Source organism: Daucus carota, chromosome 4, assembly GCF_001625215.2.
Source record: "Daucus carota subsp. sativus chromosome 4, DH1 v3.0, whole genome shotgun sequence".
Classification (NCBI taxonomy): Eukaryota; Viridiplantae; Streptophyta; class Magnoliopsida; order Apiales; family Apiaceae; genus Daucus; species Daucus carota.
In genome coordinates, this window is record NC_030384.2 from 49,938,429 (window position 1) to 49,960,222 (window position 21,794).

At 33.8% G+C, this 21,794-nt stretch overlaps 2 protein-coding genes across 6 annotated transcripts; one reads left to right on the top strand and one right to left on the bottom strand.

Annotated features, from left to right (window-relative positions):
- The first annotated feature begins 7,821 nt into the window (after window positions 1-7,821).
- On the top strand, window positions 7,822-15,217 carry LOC108218852 (ubiquitin carboxyl-terminal hydrolase 19). 5 transcript variants are annotated; one of them, XM_064091322.1, is made up of 13 exons: window positions 7,823-8,318; window positions 9,087-9,920; window positions 10,248-10,260; window positions 10,291-10,527; window positions 10,627-10,715; window positions 11,158-11,243; window positions 11,359-11,521; window positions 11,610-11,730; window positions 11,874-12,031; window positions 12,463-12,547; window positions 12,630-12,842; window positions 13,832-13,893; window positions 14,014-15,217. In XM_064091322.1, exons 1-13 carry the CDS (start codon window positions 8,020-8,022, stop codon window positions 14,759-14,761), a joined length of 3,108 nt encoding a protein of 1,035 aa, XP_063947392.1. In that variant the 5' UTR covers window positions 7,823-8,019; the 3' UTR covers window positions 14,762-15,217. The 5 variants fall into 5 exon arrangements, with proteins under 5 accessions (XP_063947391.1, XP_063947390.1, XP_063947392.1 ...); XM_064091321.1 differs by having other exon boundaries at window positions 7,822-8,318; window positions 9,087-10,527; window positions 14,014-14,570; window positions 14,808-15,217; XM_064091320.1 differs by having other exon boundaries at window positions 7,822-8,318; window positions 9,087-10,260.
- A 3,186-nt stretch (window positions 15,218-18,403) lies between these two features.
- On the bottom strand, window positions 18,404-19,717 carry LOC108215976 (uncharacterized). The gene has a single exon (XM_017388620.2). It carries the CDS (start codon window positions 19,610-19,612, stop codon window positions 18,647-18,649), a length of 966 nt encoding a protein of 321 aa, XP_017244109.1. The 5' UTR covers window positions 19,613-19,717; the 3' UTR covers window positions 18,404-18,646.
- Window positions 19,718-21,794: the final 2,077 nt, after the last annotated feature.

A 21,794-nucleotide genomic window follows, 5' to 3' on the forward strand; every position in this document is an offset into this window, starting at 1 on the left:
ATGAAAGATGATGATTATACAACTGTTAATTCTGTGCTTAACACGTAATTCACGTGTGATATTAGGCCCGTGTATTTGATCTTAGAATTTCGTTCACTTTGATTCTCCCAATGTGTTGTTTGTATTTTTTTTTTATTTTAAAAAATAAAACCTTCTTGCGTTGTTGAGAAAAAAAAATCTTTATATACTAATAATATAAACTCTCAATTTTAATATTTCAAAAGTAGTGTTCACTTTTCATATTTTATTGATATATACTATTTTTAAATTAAAGAATAGATAAATTATAAAGGAAATGGTAATCGTGCTATATATTAGAACTAGTTGAGAATCCGCGCGTTGCGGCGGCCTATAACATTATATTAATGATTTAATATTAATATTTGTAGAATAAAATAATTTTGTGATTGTCTATAAAATATATATTAATATTTCAAAATTAATATTTGTAGGATAAACTAAATTTTATATTATAAAAATCTTGATGTGATGTCAATACTAATATATAAAATTGCAAAATTGAACAATAATTTATGGTGAGAAAATGGAAATAAAATTATACACGTAATTAACAATTTAAAGCACGACGAATCTTAATTTTATTTGTGTTTTTTTTTAAAAGTAATCATGTTCTTACATTGTCACCTTCCTCGAATTTTTTTGGATTGATTGTGCACAAAAACATCTGGTTTAAATCCATGAGATAGCGGTCTATAACTACTCTTGCTTGTAACGACCTTTATTTTTTGGTACTGTATAAATAGCCATCACTTAAAAGTTGCTTAAACGGAGCAAACAAATTATGCATGAATGATTTTTTCATGTATACAAAGTAAATCATATAAAAATTAACAAAAACAAACATGTCCGATGACAAATATTATAAAAGAATAATCAACAAACATAAATCACTAATAGTTAATTTATTGATATCATCTATCAATATCATGTCAAGATTACTGGATTTGTCGACTCCCACACAGCGCTCTATAACTACCTTTGCTTGCAACAACCTTTATTTTTTAATGTTGTATAAACAGCCTTCACTTATGTTCGTTTTAGTTCGTCGAAAAACGGCACCACCGAGTTAGAAATCGAGCAAGATGACTATCACCAAAGAAGAGAGGTAGGGTTGTGGTATTGAAACAGAGGAGGTTGTGTTTAGATGATCAAAAACCCTAAAATCTATAGGGGTATTTATAGGTGCAGAGAGACTTGTGTGCTAATCTTTTCCATAATTAAATAATCTGAAACAAAATCAGATTAAAACTTTCAAGTTACTATATTCCATAAATAATCTGAAACAAAATCAGATTCTGAAACTTCCTTCTAATATACATGAAACCAAAAAGGTAATTCTAATTTTTGTAATTAAATAATCTGAAACAAAATCAGATTAAAACTTTCAAGTTACTATATTCCATAAATAATCTGAAACAAAATCAGATTCTGAAACTTCCTTCTAATATACATGAAACCAAAAAGGTAATTCTAATTTTTGATATTTTTCATCCAAAAAGTCCAGAAAATTAGAAAAATAGAACGGAGCGATGTGAGAGGCGCCACCTACACGCCCCTCGCTTCTCCTTTATATAAGTATATTGATTAGGTATTGTCTGGGGTTGTTAACAGCGGCTTTTTGCTGAAAAACATGTGAAAAACTGTTTGGTATATCTGAAAGCAGCTTTTCTGAACAGCAGCTTTTAGGAAAAACAGGTATTCTCATGCTTTTGGAAAAAGCTGTCTTCAGCTTTTGCAGGAAACTGTTATAAATTTCACTATTGAACCTCACCACAAAAAATATTTTTTATATTATAACTCAAAATAAGCAAATATCAAAAAACAAAATACCAAACAATTATCTAATTTCTACAACATCACTTATTTTACCAGCACTTTTTTCAACCGCACAACAATTTTTAACAGCACTCCCAAACAGACCCTTAGTCATGTGAGCAAAATAGAATCACAACTGAAAAATCTAATGGAAATATGTGAATCGGTTTGTTTTAGTTCTGGAATTCAGATATTCAGTATAGATTGAATATACCGAAATGAAAAATATATCAATCAAATAAAACGAATAATACATATAATATATAATATATTTTATAATTTATAAATATTATCTAAATATAAAATTAATTATCTCTATTTGGTGAAATGAGTGGTGATTAAGTAATATTATTTGAAAAAAATTATGATTTTTAGTTTGACTTATATTATATATATAATGGACAATTCATTACGCATTTTTTATGATTTGTCATCATCACTGATAGCAGCATTAGTTTGCCATTATTACTTATCATAAATAATATAATAATTTCAATGTTGATAATTAGAGTATTCTCGTCATTTACGACCATCATGTATGCTTTAATTATAATTTATTATCAATAATCGACCCTCAATTTTTGATACAAGTAGATTCTCTGTTAGTTGTGAAGAATGAGGTTATATTCAGGAGAGAACCATTAAAGATAGAACTCATAGAACCCTTATCATATTTGTAGTATTAGTTAGGATTTAGTAGCAGTCACATACAAAAAATGTCAATATCTATATATTATATTTTAAAATTATTTTTGAACACATAAAACGATGGAAAAATATGAAAAAAAACGTGTATTTTGATTTAGATCCTAAAAATCTATTCAGATATTAGGGTTCTGCAGCCGAAACTTAGTGGTTCTATTTTAAAGACTGGTTCTTTATTCAGCGCGACCCATAAAAAATAATAATAATCGTACGAAATAGTATAGTTAAACTGTCATCTGTCATCTAGTACGATCTTTTTCCGTCTTTCTCTAATTAGCTAGAAAAGAAATTGATAGAATTTCACGTTATATATAGCTTAGCTCACTCAGAGAGTCAGACTGTACATAACAAATTGTACATTTTGTAGTTCTACAAATCTAACACCGGTCCTATGTGCATCAGAAATTGACCCTGGCCACAGGGACGTATGCACATGGGGGTACTTGCCCCCAATGAGCTGCATAGTATTTACTAATATATAGTATACATATTTCATAAATCAAAGGATTCTGTTGCGGTATTTGATAAGCAAAAGTTGATTCGACTTACTCAATTTTATCCTTATGAATTTTCAAGGGTTCAAATTGCTATACTTGAAGATCAATTGGAAACTTATATTTTTGATATGAGATCCGACAAACGATTCTCAAAAGTTCAAGGCATCGGTCATCTTTCCAAGACTTTAGTTGAAACAAGGAAGAATGTTTTGTATCCTCTAGTTTTTTTGTTAGTGAAATTAGCTCTAATTTTACCGGTTGCAACGGCATCGGTAGAAAGAGTATTTTCGGCTATGAATTTGGTGAAAACTAGACTACGTAATCGTTTAGGAGATACTTTCTTAAATGATTGTTTAGTTACGTATATTGAGAGGGAAATATTTGATAGCATTGATAATGAGAAAATCATTCAAGGCTATCAAAATATGAAATCTCGTAGGGAACAATTATGAAATGTATTAAATATATTATTATAATATTTGGAAATTATATACTCTGCCCCCGTGAGGTTGAGATCCTGGATACGTCCCTGCCTGACCACGAGTATATTCAAAGTATCTACAAGGGTATATTGTGTTGTGTTGTAAGGGTCTTTAAAACAAAGATCAACGTGATTATTTTGTTAACTGTTAATGACTTCTACGTGTGTTTGCTTCAGTTTATTCCTCTGCTAACGCTTCCACAAAGTCTTAGTTCGGTGGTATACTCGCAGGTATAAATGGGCCTCACGTACAGCGGACAATTAAGTGGGTGTTTGGGAGTGGAACTTCTGGGCTTTTAAGCCCAGAAGCCCACTTCCTCTCTTTTCTCAGGCGTTTGGCAAATGATGGTGAAGGGCTTAAAAAAGGTAAAAGAAGCCGGTAAAATAAGCTACCAATCGAGGCTTTTTTTGGACTGAACTTATAACTTCTTTCACCCGTTCCTTCCTCCTCTTCACTTCCAATTGTTTTTATTTATTTTTTATTCTTCTGATTTATGTTATCTCGTTCCAAATATTGAATATAAGAATTTTTTTTAATTTAAGTTTTTGTCTTCAATTTTATGAAATATTTAAATATATTAATATTATATATTAATATTTATATAAATTTTTAAACACACTTATAGATCATTTAAATGTGAGACAAAGCAAACCAAAAAACATTTTTTATATAATATAAATATTACTCTAATCTAAACTTTTCTCAATTTATTTCGTAAATATCAAATAATTATATTACAAAATTACGAAACTATGCCAACTTATAAGTTAAGTTATCCAAACACTTAAAAACTTATAAGTTACGGTGTCCAAACACTTGTAATAACTTATAAGTCTAAGTCAACTTCTCACTTTTAATCAACTTCTTTACTTTAAGTAATAAGTCACTTCTTTTAAGCCCAGCCAAACGGCCCCTAAATCGTTTTTCATGTAGATGCGGAGACTTGATGATGGAGGAAGCATGATATTACGGGTCGTTTGGTTCGAGGGGTGGTATCGGGTTGGAATCAGGAATCAGTTTAAGCTGGTATGAGTTTGAGGTATTGATATCATGTGTTTGGTTGAGTACTGGAATCAATATATACAATTTTTATAAAAAAATCAGTTATTAATATATATTAATTAAAAAAATTAATAAATTTATTATTATCATGTATTTTTGCATCATTGATTTAATTTTGTATCAAACATTAATATTTCATTACTTAAAGAGAGACAAAAAAATAAAAAATAAATGTATCTCATACCCACCTCCTTGCTTGAGTATCAAAAACTCAAATGGGTTTCAGATTTTGTTTTTCTCAACCAAGATATGAGTTTGGAATGAACAAACCCCATGATTGATTCTAAAAACCCACAAAACAAACGAACCCTACATTCTTCACAAACACTCCCCTATCTTTTCAAATATAATATAAGTCGTTTGAGTCTTTGGCACACAATTATAAGTTCTTTGATCGCATAGTTAAAATTATTATTTTTTAATTTTATTTTTGAATAAAAATATATGATTAATATTGTAATTTGAAAAAAGAAAATTTCACAAACAACAATTTCAACTAAGCGATCAAAAGATTTATAATTGTGTGTTTATATTTCAAAATAGAGGGAGTACTGCGTAAAAGCACATGAACAACATGTCAGATTTTATATTGGTTTTTGAAGGTGGCTTATAAATTAACGTAAATTTATTCTTAGTACTGTTGAATGGTAAATACGCATCACATTCTTAATCTGCTGGTTTGTTGGAAATGTGTTTGCCCTTTCCAAGGCTCTCCACCTCTCGTTGGCCATCATATTTGCTCCGAATTTTCGAAAAATCTAAATTTCTCGGAACATTCATTTCTTCTATGTTGTAAAAGTTGTTGCAGGTCAATGTGGAGGTCCTGGAGGGTGTTGAGTGGTGAACACATAGTAATGCCAAAATCCTGGGCGCACTACAAGTGCCTCACCATGTATCACACGGCTAAGGTTTGTTTGATTATGGTATGCAATTGTGCATGAGAAGAATACAATAGACTTGTATTCTGTGTGTTTCCTCGCAACTACGAGCTATATTTGTATGAACCTTCTTCCAAATTAGTTCTATTGTTTAGAGTGTGTTTGCAATTTTTTTCCATGCTATCAAGTCAAGTATCTTGGAAAACTCCCATAATAATAAAGGTGTTGGATAATCTTACCATTCAGAAAATCGCAAAATTACGCAAACAACAATAAGTTAATAATATTATGTATGATGTACTACTTCTTTTATTTTATTTTGTAAGTTGTTTAAATTTTGACACACATTTGAGTGCTTTCACTGCATAACAAAAAATATTATTTTTAATTTTTCTTTAATGAAAATATATAATAAATATAATAATTTATATAAAAAAAAATTAAAAACGATATTTTTCGTTATCTAATATGTGTCAAAAATAAACATCCTTTAAACAAAACCGAGGAAGTATTTGTTAGAATATGATCATGGTAATTAAGCCCTCCTCCTCTTAATATTTTGAGATTTTGGAGAATTTGTTATTTAACATGGTATCAAAGCTTGTGACCTCCAATATTCTCAGAATTTATTTAAATTTATTAAGGATACGAAAGCAAGTTATGCCCCAAAAAGATGGGCGCCCGTGATCCACCCTCGATCCATAAATGGGTTTTCGAGTGAGGGGATGTTAGAATATGATTCTGGTTATTATTGTTTTGGTTACAAGAATTTGTGAAAAAAAAGTTTATTAAAATATATACCGGATACTACTTCTTGGTTATCGAGTTGCGGTGATATAAACAACACTTTTACAAAATTTATAATATTCAATTGCAAGAAAATCAGTTTAACTAATTTTGTTGATATCTTGACTAATCCACTGCAACCACAATTTGTTAGTAGCAGCATCTAGTTAAGAAACATTTTCAAAAAAATTCAACAAGTGTGCAGTTTTTTATGAATTTTACACAAACTTGAGTCAATATCAAAGCTTTGAAAACACGAGTTTTGAAATCATTAACAATTCAGAAATCGTGTCTTTGTTTAGTAGACAATCAAGCAAGGAACAAATGAAACAGAAAATTGGACCAACCCTTGGGTATTTTATTTTTTCACGTCATCATGTGAAGGAGAGTAACTTAAAAGATCGATTCAACCAAAACACTTTGTTTTACTGTATTGTAGCACGTAGAGTAAATAAATAGACAAGCAAGAAGAGCTCTGGGTTCACGTAGAGAGACAAGATTGTTCTGTGCGTGTGGTCCAGCCCGAATATTTGACACAACTAAATATTTACGCTTCTCTGTCTTAAATTCCTTTCCCCTTATGTACGTACTCCCTCCGTCCCATTTTAGTTGTCACATTTGGTATTGTGCCAGTCAAATTGACCAAAATTTGACTGAAATTTATTAATATTTTATCAATTGAAAAAATAAAAAAAAATATGTTACCGAAAATTACTTTTAATCTACTTTAAGATGTAATTTTCAGTTTTTTAGAATAATGAAGGAGTGACTTGTAATCTTTGGTCAAAAATTAGTCAATTTGACCAACACAAAAGGAAACGTGACAACTAAAATGGGACGGAGGGAGTAGTTCATAATATAAAATAAAAAACAGCCTTTTAAATATTATATTTTAGTTTTTTAGTTTAAGATTGAATAAAATTTTCTATTCCAAAATGGTAAATTTTAAAAATTAACACTACTATATCTAAAACTTGTGTTTTTATTTTTCATCTCAAAATACGTTCTAAAAATTAAACAAACATTCCAATATAAATCGAACATTCTGATACAAACCAACCGAATATATAGTGAAGATTAGTTAAAATAATAATACTGATGTATCGAATTAATATCAAATCAATCACAGTATACAAGTAATAATATAAATTACAATTTAACAAATTAACAAAATTTATGTATTTAAAATTAATAATAGATTAAGATCTAAAAGAATACTTTCTTAAGTTATTAAATGTTATAATCTAAATTTACTTATATTATTTTTTGTTATATTTTATTTATATATTTTCATATCCGATTCTAATTTCAAACGAAACGATTTTTTTTTGAAACGGACATTGGGATACTAATTTTTAACACATGTATAACGTATGCATGCTAAAAAATATTGCTCATAAATTAATAATCTATCGTATCCTAACTTGTCAAACTCACTTGACAATACTTTATTGATTAAAAATTAATTACACTGAACTTTACCATAAAAAAACTGACCATTAATCAACAGTATCTGGAATTTCTCGGTAATATCAATGCAATATACGTTTAAATAAATAACCGACATAGCTTTATAGAATGCGTACTCTTCTACTAGAACCAAATTCTCATACTACAACTACTAAATACATGACTTGTGTGTCTATATTTCCATTAAGCCCTAATTTCTTCACCTATACACACAGCATCTTGTATCTATATGTAGTTTTCATTTGTTAATTTTGTGATAATTTGATGTAATTGGATTGAATTAGGGTTCATGTGTGTGGATAAATGCTCGGGAGAGGCGATCTAGGGTTTGTGGCGGTGGTTGCGGCGGTTTTCGCGGTGATCGGGATTGTGATACGCCGGAAATGGAGGACTGCGGCGGCGAGGAGGCGGGAGGTGGAGCGGCTGTTGGTGTTCGCGGCGGAGGAGGCGGAGAGAGCGGAGTTGGAGGCTTCGGTGCAGTACGGAGCTGCGGTGGCGAAAGAGGAGAGTGTTTCGGAGAAGCTGGTGGATAGGAGTGAGTGTGCGCTTTGCTTTTCGGTGGCGACGAAGTTTTGTTCGCGGTGTAAAGCGGTTCGCTACTGGTACGGTAAATTTTAAGTGATTTTGGTGTGTTTGATTGGGAATTTGTTTGATTTTGTGTCTGAATTGTTTGGTTATATATGAAAGTGATGAATTTTAGGTGTGTAGATAGAATTGAAGTGAAATTGTTGGGGAAAGTTTTGAATTTGCGGGTGAAATGTTGTGGAAAATGATATTTTGTTGACATAAAATTGATATGCATCTTGTAAAGTATTTATGCTGAGTTGATTTTGGATTTTGATAAGTTGGGTTCGTTATCTGGTTTTTGAATCGATTATTTTGTTAACTGTAATTTGAATGGTAACGAGTCGCTTTCTGTCATAGAATTGAAGTGGTGCCGCCTTCATTAATTGTTAGTGTCGTGTTGCTTATGATGCTAATTTGTCTCAAAGAATTTGATGTTTGAAAGATACATTTAATAGTTTGTGACATGTGCCGCATACTATGTTTTATAAAACACTTTTTTGGAACGGGATTCATTAAATTCCTAGTAAGGTGAGAGGTGTAAAATTCTTTCTAGATTACGACAATTTGAAGCGATTCAGGTTTCAGGACTGCTTTATTCATATGGGTGGAACCACTTTCTAGGAACATTGTTGCACTTAGTGAATATAAGTATTAAATTTTGTAACTTTAATGCATTGAAAATTGATAATTAGTAGACATGTAATAGTACAAAGGATGTGCTTATATAGGTCTATTCTATGATTTTTGTGTCTCTATAATGCGTGTTTTTTATAGTAATTTAGTTCTTGATACAAAATTTTCAGCTCTGGAAAATGCCAAATAATTCACTGGAGACAAGGTCACAAACAAGAATGCCGTCCATATTCCATCGTTAAAAAGGGTAATGAAGAGAAATTTTCTTGTCAAAAGGAGTTCAATCAAGAAGAACCTAGGAATTATGGCGATAGCTATGAGTTAGACAAGAGTCAGTATGCTAAGCAAGTCGAAACATCTCCTGGAACTTATACAGATGTCGGTAGATCTGATCTTCTGCACAGTAAGGATGATATTGAGGGTGAAGGTCTTACAGTTGATGCGGGATCTAATTTGTCTGAGGGGAGTTCTGAACCGACTTGTACGTCCAGTAAAGCTTCGCTTGATGCTTCTGTTTACGATTCTGACGGATTAACTAGAATTCAGTCTGCCATCGATGTCTTGCTCAAGTCTGAGAGCGCATGTGTGGACATGGATCGAAATAGGTCACCATTTGCTGAGACATCATCCAATCTGAAAAAGTCGTCCATAAAGAGTGTTCAGTACAAACCAGATTCTAGTGATGGAGATAGTCATAGTTTCTCAAGCAGTACATCTGGTTGGAGTGTTGATGGTTCAAGTGATTCTCTTTCTGAACCGTATACCCCCTCCTCTGGTTTCTGGGAAGGAAATATCAACTCTAGGAGGTCTAGAAATGGTGCTAACTATGATGGCACTCAATCTATTTTAAGTGATTTTGGTGGAGATGTGATGTTAAGTCCTGTATCTTCTATGCGATATTCAGCTGACATGGCTAAAAGTCTTACCCGTGGCATGCCTCAACAAGGCTTCAACTCCAACACAATGATCTCTAATGGTGGTCCAAGTGCATCAAGGACCAAGAGGTACGTCAGTGATGCAACTTCATCAGTTAAATTATGTAAAGATAATTTGAAGTCAAAATCATTGAACTTAGAAACGTCTGCAAGTATGCATGTTGAAACTGGTTGTAATTCACGGGTGCTAAATTCTAGAGAAACCAAGTCTTCTTCGTCCGATAATCATTGTGCTCGCCCATGTGCCAATGATCAAGGGCATTTAATAATGAAAGATTTCAAGAATATCAGTAACTCACCTTCATTGTGCTCAGAAAGATCAAATAAAGTGCGCAATGACACAATCAGCTCTTCACATGCTTTGGAATCTCAGGAAGTTGGATCTGTATTGTGCAGAGATTCTGATACTGGATTGACATCCAGTACCAGTCGGGATGCAGGATTGACATCCAGTACCAGTCGGGATGCAGGTCACATAGCGAACTTGTCAAAGGTCAGTGATGGTGTTCATGGGTTTGCCGGTTCTTCCTCAAAGTCGCCAATTAATTCTACAAGTGCCAGAAATGGTTTAAAGTCAACAATGTTAAAAGTTGTTGACCAGCTCAAACCCTCTAAAATTTCAAAACCTTATTCGACGGGGTTAGATAGTGGGACTGTGGGAAAATACAATGTCAAGGTGCGGCACGACCTCTTAGATCTCATTCGTGCATTTTATCCAGTTTGCAATATTTGATGTTTTTCTTGTTAATCTAGAATTTAAATCGTTTTCAAACAGGGCCTGTTTTCGTACGAACTGTTTGTCAAGCTGTACAACTGGAATAAAGTTGACATGCAACCGTGTGGGCTCATAAATTGCGGCAACAGGTAAATTTAAGCGGCCTCCTAAATATTGACCCTAGAATACAAAATTATGAAGATGGAATGATATCCTTCAAGTCAAAAACATTGCGTGTCAGGCGTAATTCCTGGTCAAGTATTTAATTTGCATTAAACAATTCTTCATCTACTGGCCTGACAACAAATATTTGGCCCTTATCAACCATGTCTCCCCAGTCATTTATAGCAGAATTGCACCCATATTCAACACATGTCTTGGCATGCATGTGATATTACACTCTTGCATAATCTCTTTATATAAACGAAGAAAAGATTTATATCTGGTTATAATTTTACATAGATTAGTTTAATAAACTTAGTCCTATCTAAAACAGAAACATTAACGGAGTTTGATTTGTTTTTCTTTCAGATTTTGAATTAAGGCTGACATGTGTTGCTCCTTTAACTTTCTTTGTTGACATTTTTGTAGTTGTTATGCTAATGCTGTGCTCCAGTGCTTGGCTTTCACGCCACCTATCACTGCTTATCTTTTGCAACGACTCCATTCTAAAACATGTATGCTTCTAATTAGCTCTTTCGGTGTTTTTTTTCCAATTCCTTTCCAAGTTGTGTTTTGTGTAAGGTTTTTACCTCAACTAAGTTCTTAACCTGTTTGATATTGCTGCATTAGGTCAAAATAAAGATTGGTGTTTTACCTGTGAATTCGAAAATTTAATCGTGAAGGCAAGGGAAGGCAGTACTCCACTATCTCCGATTAGAATACTCTCCCATATTGAAAACATCGGGAGTCATCTTGATTATGGGAAAGAGGAGGATGCACATGAGTTTCTAAGGTGATTAATATCTGCTTCAGGAAAGTTTTAGTATATGGAGGCTTGTCATATGTATAAAGCGTAAAACGACTAATTGTTGAGTTGACAGGTGTGCCATTGATACATTACAATCCTCTTGCCTCAAGGAAGCCACCTCAAAAATCTCAGGCTCTTTGAATGAAGAAACTACTCTTATGGGCCTTACATTTGGGGGTTACCTCCGGTCCAAGGTAATATATTAATCATGAAAGGTGAATAAGTTTAAACTCCCCTCCCTACTTCCCTCCCAATCGTACTTGTTACATTTCTTTAAAGAGATTATTGTTTGATATTCTTGCATATGAATATATTGATGGTGTGTGCAAATGCCCAGATAAAATGCATGAAATGTGGTGGCAAATCTGAGCGCAATGACAGAATAATGGACCTTACTGTTGAAATAGATGGAAACATATGTACCCTAGAAGAGGCTCTACGAAAGTTTACAAGTACTGAAATTCTTGATGGAGAAAACAAGTATAATTGCAGCAGGTTTGTTGTCTTGTCTATTTGCTACAAACCTGAAAGCGGGTTTTGACATATATGTTCATTTTATTCATCTTTTGTACTCTCCTATCATTTCAACTTCACATAATGAAATCAAACTAGGAAATGAGTTTTTAAAGTATTTTGCAAATTCAGCATCTTCTTTTTTCTTATAGACTATGATAAAAAATAATTTGAGTCGTTTGGCAGATTCTATAGCAATTTTTGGTGAAAATTAGGTGTATAAAGAACTTAATGTATAAGGAATTTAATGATTTTTCCGCCGGCTGTTATAGCACATATGTTTAACATTTCAGTTGGTTACATTACGTAACTTAAATTAATGGTTGTTTTACCCTAATAGTCTAATACCTAAATAAATGGCCTTTCTGTTTGTGTGAAAATAATTTATTAATCGTGTTAGCTTCATCTGTCAGATGCAAATCTTATGAGAAAGCTAAAAAGAAGTTGACCATAATAGAAGCTCCTAATGTCCTGACCATTGCGTTGAAGAGATTTCAGGTATGTCACGTAAATGACTTTTTACTGTACTTGGCGTGTGCTCTGTACTTAAATTGTTTCTTTGTCTTGCGCACTTTTGCAGTCAGGCAAGTTTGGAAAACTTAGCAAATCCATTGAATTCTCAGAGATTCTGAACATGGCCCCATTTATGAGCTCAACAAGTGACACGTCTCCAATATACCGGCTTTATGGAGTTGTGGTTCACTTGGATATCATGAATGCATCGTTTTCTGGTCACTATATCTGCTATGTTAAAAATATTCAGAATAAATGGTTCAAGATTGATGATAGTTCGGTATGTTTTCTTCGAACCTCGTATAAACTTGTACTTTCCTTTAAAAGACGTGTTACTCTTACTTAATCGCGGAGGTTGTTAAAAGCATTCTAACCATATTCCTGGACATTGTTTTTAAGAAAACTATTTTAACACGCGCTGATGTGGGAAGTAGAAGTGTGTGGAACAAGTGTAACCGGAAAGAAAAATGGCGGCTTGAGTTAATATTTACACCGACTATGACAAAGTATTAGAAACACAGTAATAACTTTGACTTAAAAGGAATTTATATAAATATGGTATATATCAGTCTTTCGCTTTAGTCAACTTGTTTATTATTATAATATTTGTTCACTAGGATTAGGTTTTCTTCTTTTACAAGTGGCTAAGGTATGTTTAATGAAGAAGGTTTTTCTCTTATAGCTTTAAAATTATATTATGTTATGCAGGATGCCATAAACTATATGATGAGCTGAACTCATTGTGTATTATATTGTATATGAAATTTGCCTGCTTTGTCAAAAATAAATGTATTGACTTCTTCTAGGTATCTGAATTATGACTTGCGTGCTTTATTTACGAAACTGTGATATAAATGTATCCATTCAGATCGTAACATATAAACAGATAATCAAGTCCTACCAATTTGTTCTATTGGCAATAAAGGTACCACTACTCAGGGCTTACTTAAGCCATTTGCATGCAGTGACAGAGTCCATTTTTAATATAATCCATGCTTGGATGATCCAATATATTGTGACAAAGAGTATCCTTGTACAATATAGAAGAGAATGTCTTGTAGAAACTCAACTCGATTATAGATATAAGTCATTGTGTTGGGTTGGTTGGATACTTTCCTCTGTTGGTCTGATAAGGTGGTCATGTTTAGTTTATATATCAAGAAATATTGTTGACTACCATGTTGGTGGTTCAAGTTATTTTCTATTGTATTGTTGGGCAATAATACCCTGTTGATAATTTTAGTTCTGATGTTTGGGATGCTTTTACAGGTGAATGCTGTGGAACTCGAGAGCGTCTTGACAAAAGGAGCATACATGCTTTTGTATGCGAGGTACCGTATCAATTATCAACTGCTTTTGTCACCAATACCTCAATTTTAATTTTCTCCTTTCGTATGACATTTTTTTTAAATAATGTCATTTAAAATTTTAATTCTGCTATATTCCCTTAGGTGTTCTCCACGGGCCCCGAAGTTAATAAGAAACTCAATGGTACCTCGTGATCCAAGAAAACCGAAGAATCCATCATTGAAGTCAAGATCCCATTCCACCGGTCTACTTGATTCTCCCAGAACTAATCATTTAAATTATCAGACCGGTGAAGGCTTCTATCAAACTCATCCGAGTTTTCAACGGGTTTCTTCTGTTCTGGAGGATGATTCTTCAAGTGACAATTCTTCCTCCATATTCTCTGAGGCTGCTTCATGCAGCACTGAAAGCAGCACTAAAGACTCAATGAGCGCTGATGACTACTTTGATCAAATATTTGGTGATTTTGGACACAAATTGAACAGCTCCTGGTGGAATACATCCGACTCGGACACTTCATCTTCTTCATCATCTCCCTCCCCTCTGTACACTAAAAACATACCATACAGCAGCTCAGATCATTATGTCCCCGGATACAATGAAGAAAACCACTGTTCAGCTGATCCAGCAGCATCAGCGGAGGATGGCCGCGTTTGGGCAAATCAACCAGGCAAGAGTAGCAACTTGGACAGCTTGAAAGGTAAAGGAAGCACCCCCATTTTGTATTCTGACAAGACTAAACAATGTAGAGAAGTAGTAGATAGTAATAGTGATTTTAGCTGTAGTAGATGTAGAGCAACTAACTTGAACAGCATAGGAAAGATCAATCCCTTGAACAATGTTAAATCTGGGATATCTCACAGAAGGTATAGTAGAGGACAGTCAGATTAAAAGATTTCTGACTAAATGATAGCAAATTAAGACTAAACTCGTTCAGTTGGCATTATGGAAGCGAAGGAGGAGGTGGGCGAGGGCAAATACTCTCCACATTGACAGCTCAGATGCATGGGGTGTGAGGCGGAGATCTGAATGGAGTAATACTGGAGGAAACTTTCTTTTAAGACCCGTCTTAAAAGAAAGCTTGCAGCCAGGCCAGCTTGGAAGCATAATTTTACTAGGCAGTAACTAATTGCAGCATAAGGACTAATAAGAGTTTTGAAGGGAGGGTTTAGAGAGTGGGTGTGTATGTATATGTGCTCTTCTTGTTGGCTTTGTTCATAAAATGATCCAGCATTTTGTCACCCTCCTCCCCCTTTCAGAGTTAAAATAAAATTTTGCCCGTTATACTTGGAGCATGTCTTGCTGTTATATCTTTGTCTGTTAAATCAGATTGTTATCTTTTGTACATTTTTTCTTCTCACTTTATATTTTCGTGGCAAGTATCACTTTTTAAGTTAAATTTCTTTAAAAGGGTGAAATATAATTACTCTACACACATCGTCATAGTCTAGTAGCTAGTTTATTTAAAACCCACAGTTCACACTTTATGGTATAAGCTTGTTCACAAAGTGTGCACCTTTTTTTAGGGTTCAAGTTGCATGATTTTTGTATTCAAAATATGCTTGTATTTTGTTACACCATTGTCCTAAAGCAAAAAATGGGAAAAAATAAAGAGTAAGATACAAGAGGCCACTAAACATAGATACAATTATGCATTACTGAGAAATTTTTTAATTATAATTTTATCTAATTGTTTTTTTATCACAAGTCAAATTAACAATCATGTAATGTAATAAAATAAAAATCTAGATGCTCATGATAAAGAAAAAGCAAACAATTTCAGGTAAAAAAAATACTCCCTCCGTCCCTTTTTATCTGTCCATTTTGGAAAAAAAAACACATACCAAGAAATACTTGATTGTATAAACTTTTTCATTAAATACCTCTAATTAATATCTTGAAAATGGTGGAATACCCCTACTTTATGTCTTGAAAACATGAATTCAACCAAGTTTTAAATAAGTCAAGCCTTGAAAATTGAAATTATGTAGATATATTTGAAAAACTATCATTAAATTAGTTTTGAAAGTATAAATGGACAGATAAATAGGGACAAATTTTCACTTCCAAAGTGGACAGATAAATAGGGACGGAGGGAGTATCAACTTTCCAAAGAATCAATTAATTCTGACATGAGTAATATATTATATTAAATGAGCACAAAGCTTACTGTTTATAGAATACGGCTATGTGGATGGAGAGAGACATCAAATTCCTTTTTTTTGCATTACATTATTATCTAATGTATACAGTGACTTTCTAGTTGGATAAAAATGTCTTCCCGATTGCATTATTATCTAATTATTATCTAATGTAAACGGTGACTTTCTAGTCTCTAGTTGGATAAAAATGTTTTCCCGATTATCAACATGACTCAGACTATTAAATCATTTGTATACAATAAATACTGAAATAGATTGCATTAGAGAACTATGTTCAAAGTATAGGAAATAAGATCACTTCATTTGTATACAATGAATACTGAAATAGATTGCATTAGAGAACTATGTTCAAAGTATAGGAAATAAGATCACCTACGCCCTCCATAACCAACCGGTATAGGGGACAAGACAACAGAAGAGTCACATTTAGAGTCGCATTTCAGCTCGCATTCACGTTCCTCTGAACAGAAGTTACATTTCCATTCACAAATCACACTCACAATTCCACTGTGTTACTGTAATAACCATATTGCCATTTTAATAAATACTGCGAGGAAACGTGACTGATTGTATTTATGATAAATAAATACACCGAAAATCAGGTCAGTTTAGTTTACCTGACTCGAGGTAACTTCTATGGGACTCGTAATAGATACTCCCTCCGTCTCAATTTATAGGTCCATTTTGGAATAAACACGCATATTAAGAAAAAAGTTGGTTAGATAGAATCTTATGTCATGTATCATTAATTAGTACATTGATAAGTGAGAATATAGTTGAGTTTCAAAAAAATCACAATAAATATAGGGATTTAGTGCATTGATAAATGAAAATAATGTTGAGTTTCAAAAAAGTCACAATTAATATGTAGATAAATTTGTATTGAAAAAAGAGAGGGACAAGTGTTTTGGGACAATTTTTTTTTCCAAAATGGACCTATAAATTGAGACGGAGGGAGTAGTAACATACAAAAGGGGTATCACAGCGCCTTATAATATTTTGATTCTAACGTGAAAAGAAATAAAGTCAAGATGCACCTCCATATCAAACCTTCCAGGAGGGAAAAAAATTGCAGAAACTTCATTACCATATGTCCATATCAAAAAGGAATGAGCAGCCCTCTCTCATGCAATTTGTTAACAAACTTAAACACTGATTTCTTACACTGTAATCTATTCATCAGTTTTGGGTTTATCGGGAGAAAACTATAAGAACTTGTTTACGGGGCAGGATAATCAACTATGCCAACATATGCGCTTGTTTGGTAAAATGAAACAGAGTTCAAACATGACAGTGTTGAAGACGTTGCAGTAATAGGAGCGCATTGAGCATGATGAAGAATATTGGGGACTATCTCTGTAGCAAGAAGATGGATATAATTTGTCAAAATCTAGTAATGGGATTGATAGCCAAGGGAAATTCAAGGACACTGTCTTAGAATAAATTATTGAAATAAGATGAGGTAGAGCTGAGGATAAAACGTCATGATTAAATGTCAAAAGAGTAGGCTAACAATATATTATCATCTTATCACACTCCATCATTACATCATGTAACACTAACATAAGGGCATATTACAGGTAGAGCGTGAACAGAAACTAGGCTTAGGGTTGATGAAAATGACGATATGGCGTCAACACAAATATGCCTAGAAAGTAAAATACATACATATCAGGTAATAACTTTCCCAGAGGTAAAGTATTATGAACATAACACGAGTAATCAGAAAGTCGGAAACTATTCAAAACTTTAGTTTCTTTGCTCAAATAATCAAATTGACACCCAATAATCAGATTCCTACAGAGTAAAAACCTGACATATATTGCTTTAAGAAGGTATGAGTTACATGAAAAAGTACCCTTAATTAAATTCAAGATTATAATCTATACGCCCTTGAGATATACACATTCCAAAATAGTATGTGGAGAACAAAAGTAAAACGGTGTCTCCAGCTTGAGAAAAAAGGAATGAAAGCAACAAAAGTTACAACACTCTAACATTTAGTTAAGTTAACCATTCAAGATTTGAAATCTAAAAACAGTCATCTTCTACATGCAACATCCTCATTGTCTAGATCAGATCATAAAAAATAGCAAAAAATTAAAATACCTAGTTTAAATGCAATGCTCACCCAGCTTATAATCCTAGTTTGGGCGCCATGATAGCCAACATCAAACACCATAATCAAAGGATATAAATATAATATGAGAAATAAATAGTAATGCTAGAGAACCCAAATTCGGTACACAAAATTCTTCCCAAATGTGGAGTTGATGATATGTCAATCTGGGATGTTTTAATTGGTGAAATTATGACTTCATTTTGGGAATGAATTTGGGTGCTCTAGCATTTTTCATATGAGAAAAGCGGATAACAGCAATATTCAAAGCTACAACTTTAAAGCAGTTAGTTACAAATTCATGATTTGGAAACTACAAGTCTCTACAACCACATGAACATAAAACAACATAATAACCAACGAAATAAAGAAACTGCCTACCTACTCCAATTCAACACAATGCTAATCAAACTTCTGAATCCTACTACTGCTTGTTCCTTGCTAGTCAACATTTTTCAACAAAGGAAAGCTTTACCTTCTTAAATCCGCCTTTCATTACACATTCTTCCTTGGCCTGCCCCTCTTCTTAGCACCCGTTGACGGAGCTGAACCCACAGTCACATTCCTATGCACAGGAGTCGCATTCACATTCCTATGAACCGGAGTCACATTCCCACTCACATTCGCATTCCTATAAACCGGAGTCACATTCCCATCCTCATCCCCTCCATTCTCCTCCACCCCTCCCTCGTTCAAATTATCCACATTCACAGGCGGCACAAAATTAGGCACCCCCGAATCCTTCTTCCCACTCCCACTTCCCCCATCCTCCTTCCCTGTAAACCCCATCGGGAAAAACCCCCAACAACAATAATACGCATCCTGCCCTTCCACAAGCGGAGGCAAAGTCCCGATCTCCGTCGCCTGAATTGCCCTCCCACAATTTCCACATTTCAACACACAATCCTGATAAACCCTAGGAAACTCATACAGATTATAACAATAAGGACACGCAGTCCAGAAACTCGACAACCTCCTCGCCCCGCCCGAAGCCCCCTTATACTTATCCTGATTACTCTGATTCCCCTTCCTCCCCACCAAATTAACCCTACTAAAAACCCCATACTCCCCATCAAACACCCTCTTCTTAACCTGATCAGACAACACCCCCCACGCATCCGCCACCAGCCTAAACGCATCATGGGCAAAAGGGTAACTATTCTTATCAGGATGCAACAACAGCGCTAGCTTCCTATACTGCTTCTTAATCACTTCAGGACTCTCAGATTTCGAGTCAATCTGAAGAATCGCGTACCAATTCAGCTTGTTATTCACCTTCTTCGTCTCGGCGGCGAGAATCACGTCGGTGATGGCCAGGATTTGGTCGGAGCCGTCGAGCAACGGCGCCGTCTCTTGCGCTAACACCGCGAAGTCACGGGCGCTGGTGAGATCTTTCGATTGTAAGAACTTCTCGGCGATTCCGAGGAGGCGCTCGGCTTCTGCTCTGCTGTCGGAGTCCATTGATGTTGTTTGATGCGAATAGACCGAGAGAAATCAACTTTATGAGAATATAGTGTTGTATATCATGTGTCTTGTGTCTATCTTGTATGTATAGGAACTATGGTTTGAACCAGGGTTAAAACATGGCAAGTACAAGGTATTGAGTAAAGGGTCCTGTTCCTTGACAACCGCGTGTTAAATAAGGGTTATCTAACACATTGTACGGGGGCCGTTAGATCTATATTTCAAAGGCTCAGATTCAATCTGAGATTTTAATGTATCCGCTATAAAAAACCGCGGATAGGGAAAACTCCCTTCCGCGGTAAATAACCGCGGATAGGGAGTTTTCCCTTCCGCGGAAAATAACCGCGGATACATTAAAAACCCAAAATTGGATCTGAGCCCTTGAAATATAAATCCAATGGCCCCCGTACAGTGTGTTAGATAACCCTTATCTAACACGTGGTTGCTGTCGAACAGGACCCTTGAGTATATCCACATATTTGATGATTATAATTATAATTTTTGCTATTCTTAAAAACTAGTAGATGATACTGAAACAAAATATTAGATTATTTTCCATATCTGTTGATATTAAATTTGAAATAATTGGAATTTGTAAAAAATAAAAAAAATTCGGCACCGATAATACTTTTGTCATTTGACAAATAGGAGGAAAGTTCTATGGAGACCGCATTTTTATCGGAGACCTCGGAGACCACGTATATTCTGCAATCAAAACACTGTAAAATACATTATTTTGTAAAATATGTTCTACAAATATCATGTATTCATTAAAATTGTTGAAGATCATCAATGTTTAATAAATAGATAATGCATGTTTTGCAAGTTGAACAAATGTTCTGCAAATTAAACATATTTCATAGAACAAAACATTTTGTAATGTTCTACATGTAAAACTTATATGATATTCAAGATTTTAAATGTAATAATGATTTCGGAGAACATGATTTGTAAAATTATAAGTTTTGCAATATTTTTATGAAATATTTTACTTGCAGAACATATGTGGTCTCCAAGTCTCCAGAAAAAATGTGGTCTCCATTGAACTTAACTCTTGACAAATAATATGATTTAAAAGAATTTGTTACTGTAGTTTATATTGTGAAAATATCATTATGATGGGTTAGATTAATAATATTAATTCCGGCCTTTATAACTTTTGACAAATTAATAGTAATTTATAATTAAAATATGGCAAAATTGAGATAAACTCTCGATTTCTTTTGAGCGAGATTTCAATAATTAATGGACCACTAATGCATAGGCGAAATAATCAGAATAATAAATATAACAGTTTGCATGTCTATCTTGGTTCTAATCTTGTAATAAAGTCTAAACGGGTTCGGTTTTACCGGAATTACAAGAATTCCCTCAACTCTCTAACTATTTCGATTTTTCAAGCATTCCGTTCCAAATTCCACCAAGTATACAAATCGAAGGTCGTTTTCAGTAAGGATGTTTAGTCTTTAATAATAAGATATAAAGGATTTTTTCATTAGTCAAGTTTGAAACCCTTTATCCTATATGAAAGATGTTTACTTAAAAAAAACCATCTCTTACTATTGCGAGGGCGTTGCACAAAACTAAATCACCCCCGTCGATCAAGTACCAGGCTCACATCGAGTAAATCTGTAACCCTTCCCCCTCCTACTAAGACCACAAAAGATAAGTTAATAACAATTGCGTGCTGTGACAATAAAAAGAAGGAATTTTCAGCTAGTAAAGAAATATAAGAGTACCGTCTAACATCATGTCTTTGATGCACTCCTCATCAGCATTAAGTTGCTTCTTACTTCCATTGCTCGACCCTACTTCGTCGGGATTGAGGAAGGGCGAGTGACGCAAGACTAATAGAAAGGGCGCTGAATTCTTCATCCTCAACTTAGTCAATCTCTGGTTGACCATATTAAATAACCTTTCTTGAAATTCCTTTAACTCATCAGTGTGCATACAATACATTAAGAGCTCTTCGGCACATTTTTTTTATGCTTTTAATAAATATACTTGGTCCACGCTAAATCTTTGAAACTTTTATTTAGGGAATAGTCAACAGGAGTTTTCATAACACATGATTCAAGTAAGCGTTCCTAACCAATCTAGCTTTGTTGCTCTCCTTACTCATAAGAGTAATTAAGTACGTATCCGCCTAACTTGTCAATTTCTGGAAAATGATACAAAA

Excerpts from the sequence above, each read along its gene's own strand:
- LOC108218852 (XM_017391983.2), top strand. The coding sequence starts at position 8,020 with ATGCTCGGGAGAGGCGATCTAGGGTTTGTGGCGGTGGTTGCGGCGGTT. Across the intron at positions 12,548-12,629 it reads TTGCGTTGAAGAGATTTCAG|TCAGGCAAGTTTGGAAAACT; the intron begins GTATGTCACGTA and ends GCACTTTTGCAG. Across the intron at positions 12,843-13,831 it reads TCAAGATTGATGATAGTTCG|GTGAATGCTGTGGAACTCGA; the intron begins GTATGTTTTCTT and ends ATGCTTTTACAG.
- LOC108215976 (XM_017388620.2), bottom strand. The coding sequence starts at position 19,612 with ATGGACTCCGACAGCAGAGCAGAAGCCGAGCGCCTCCTCGGAATCGCC.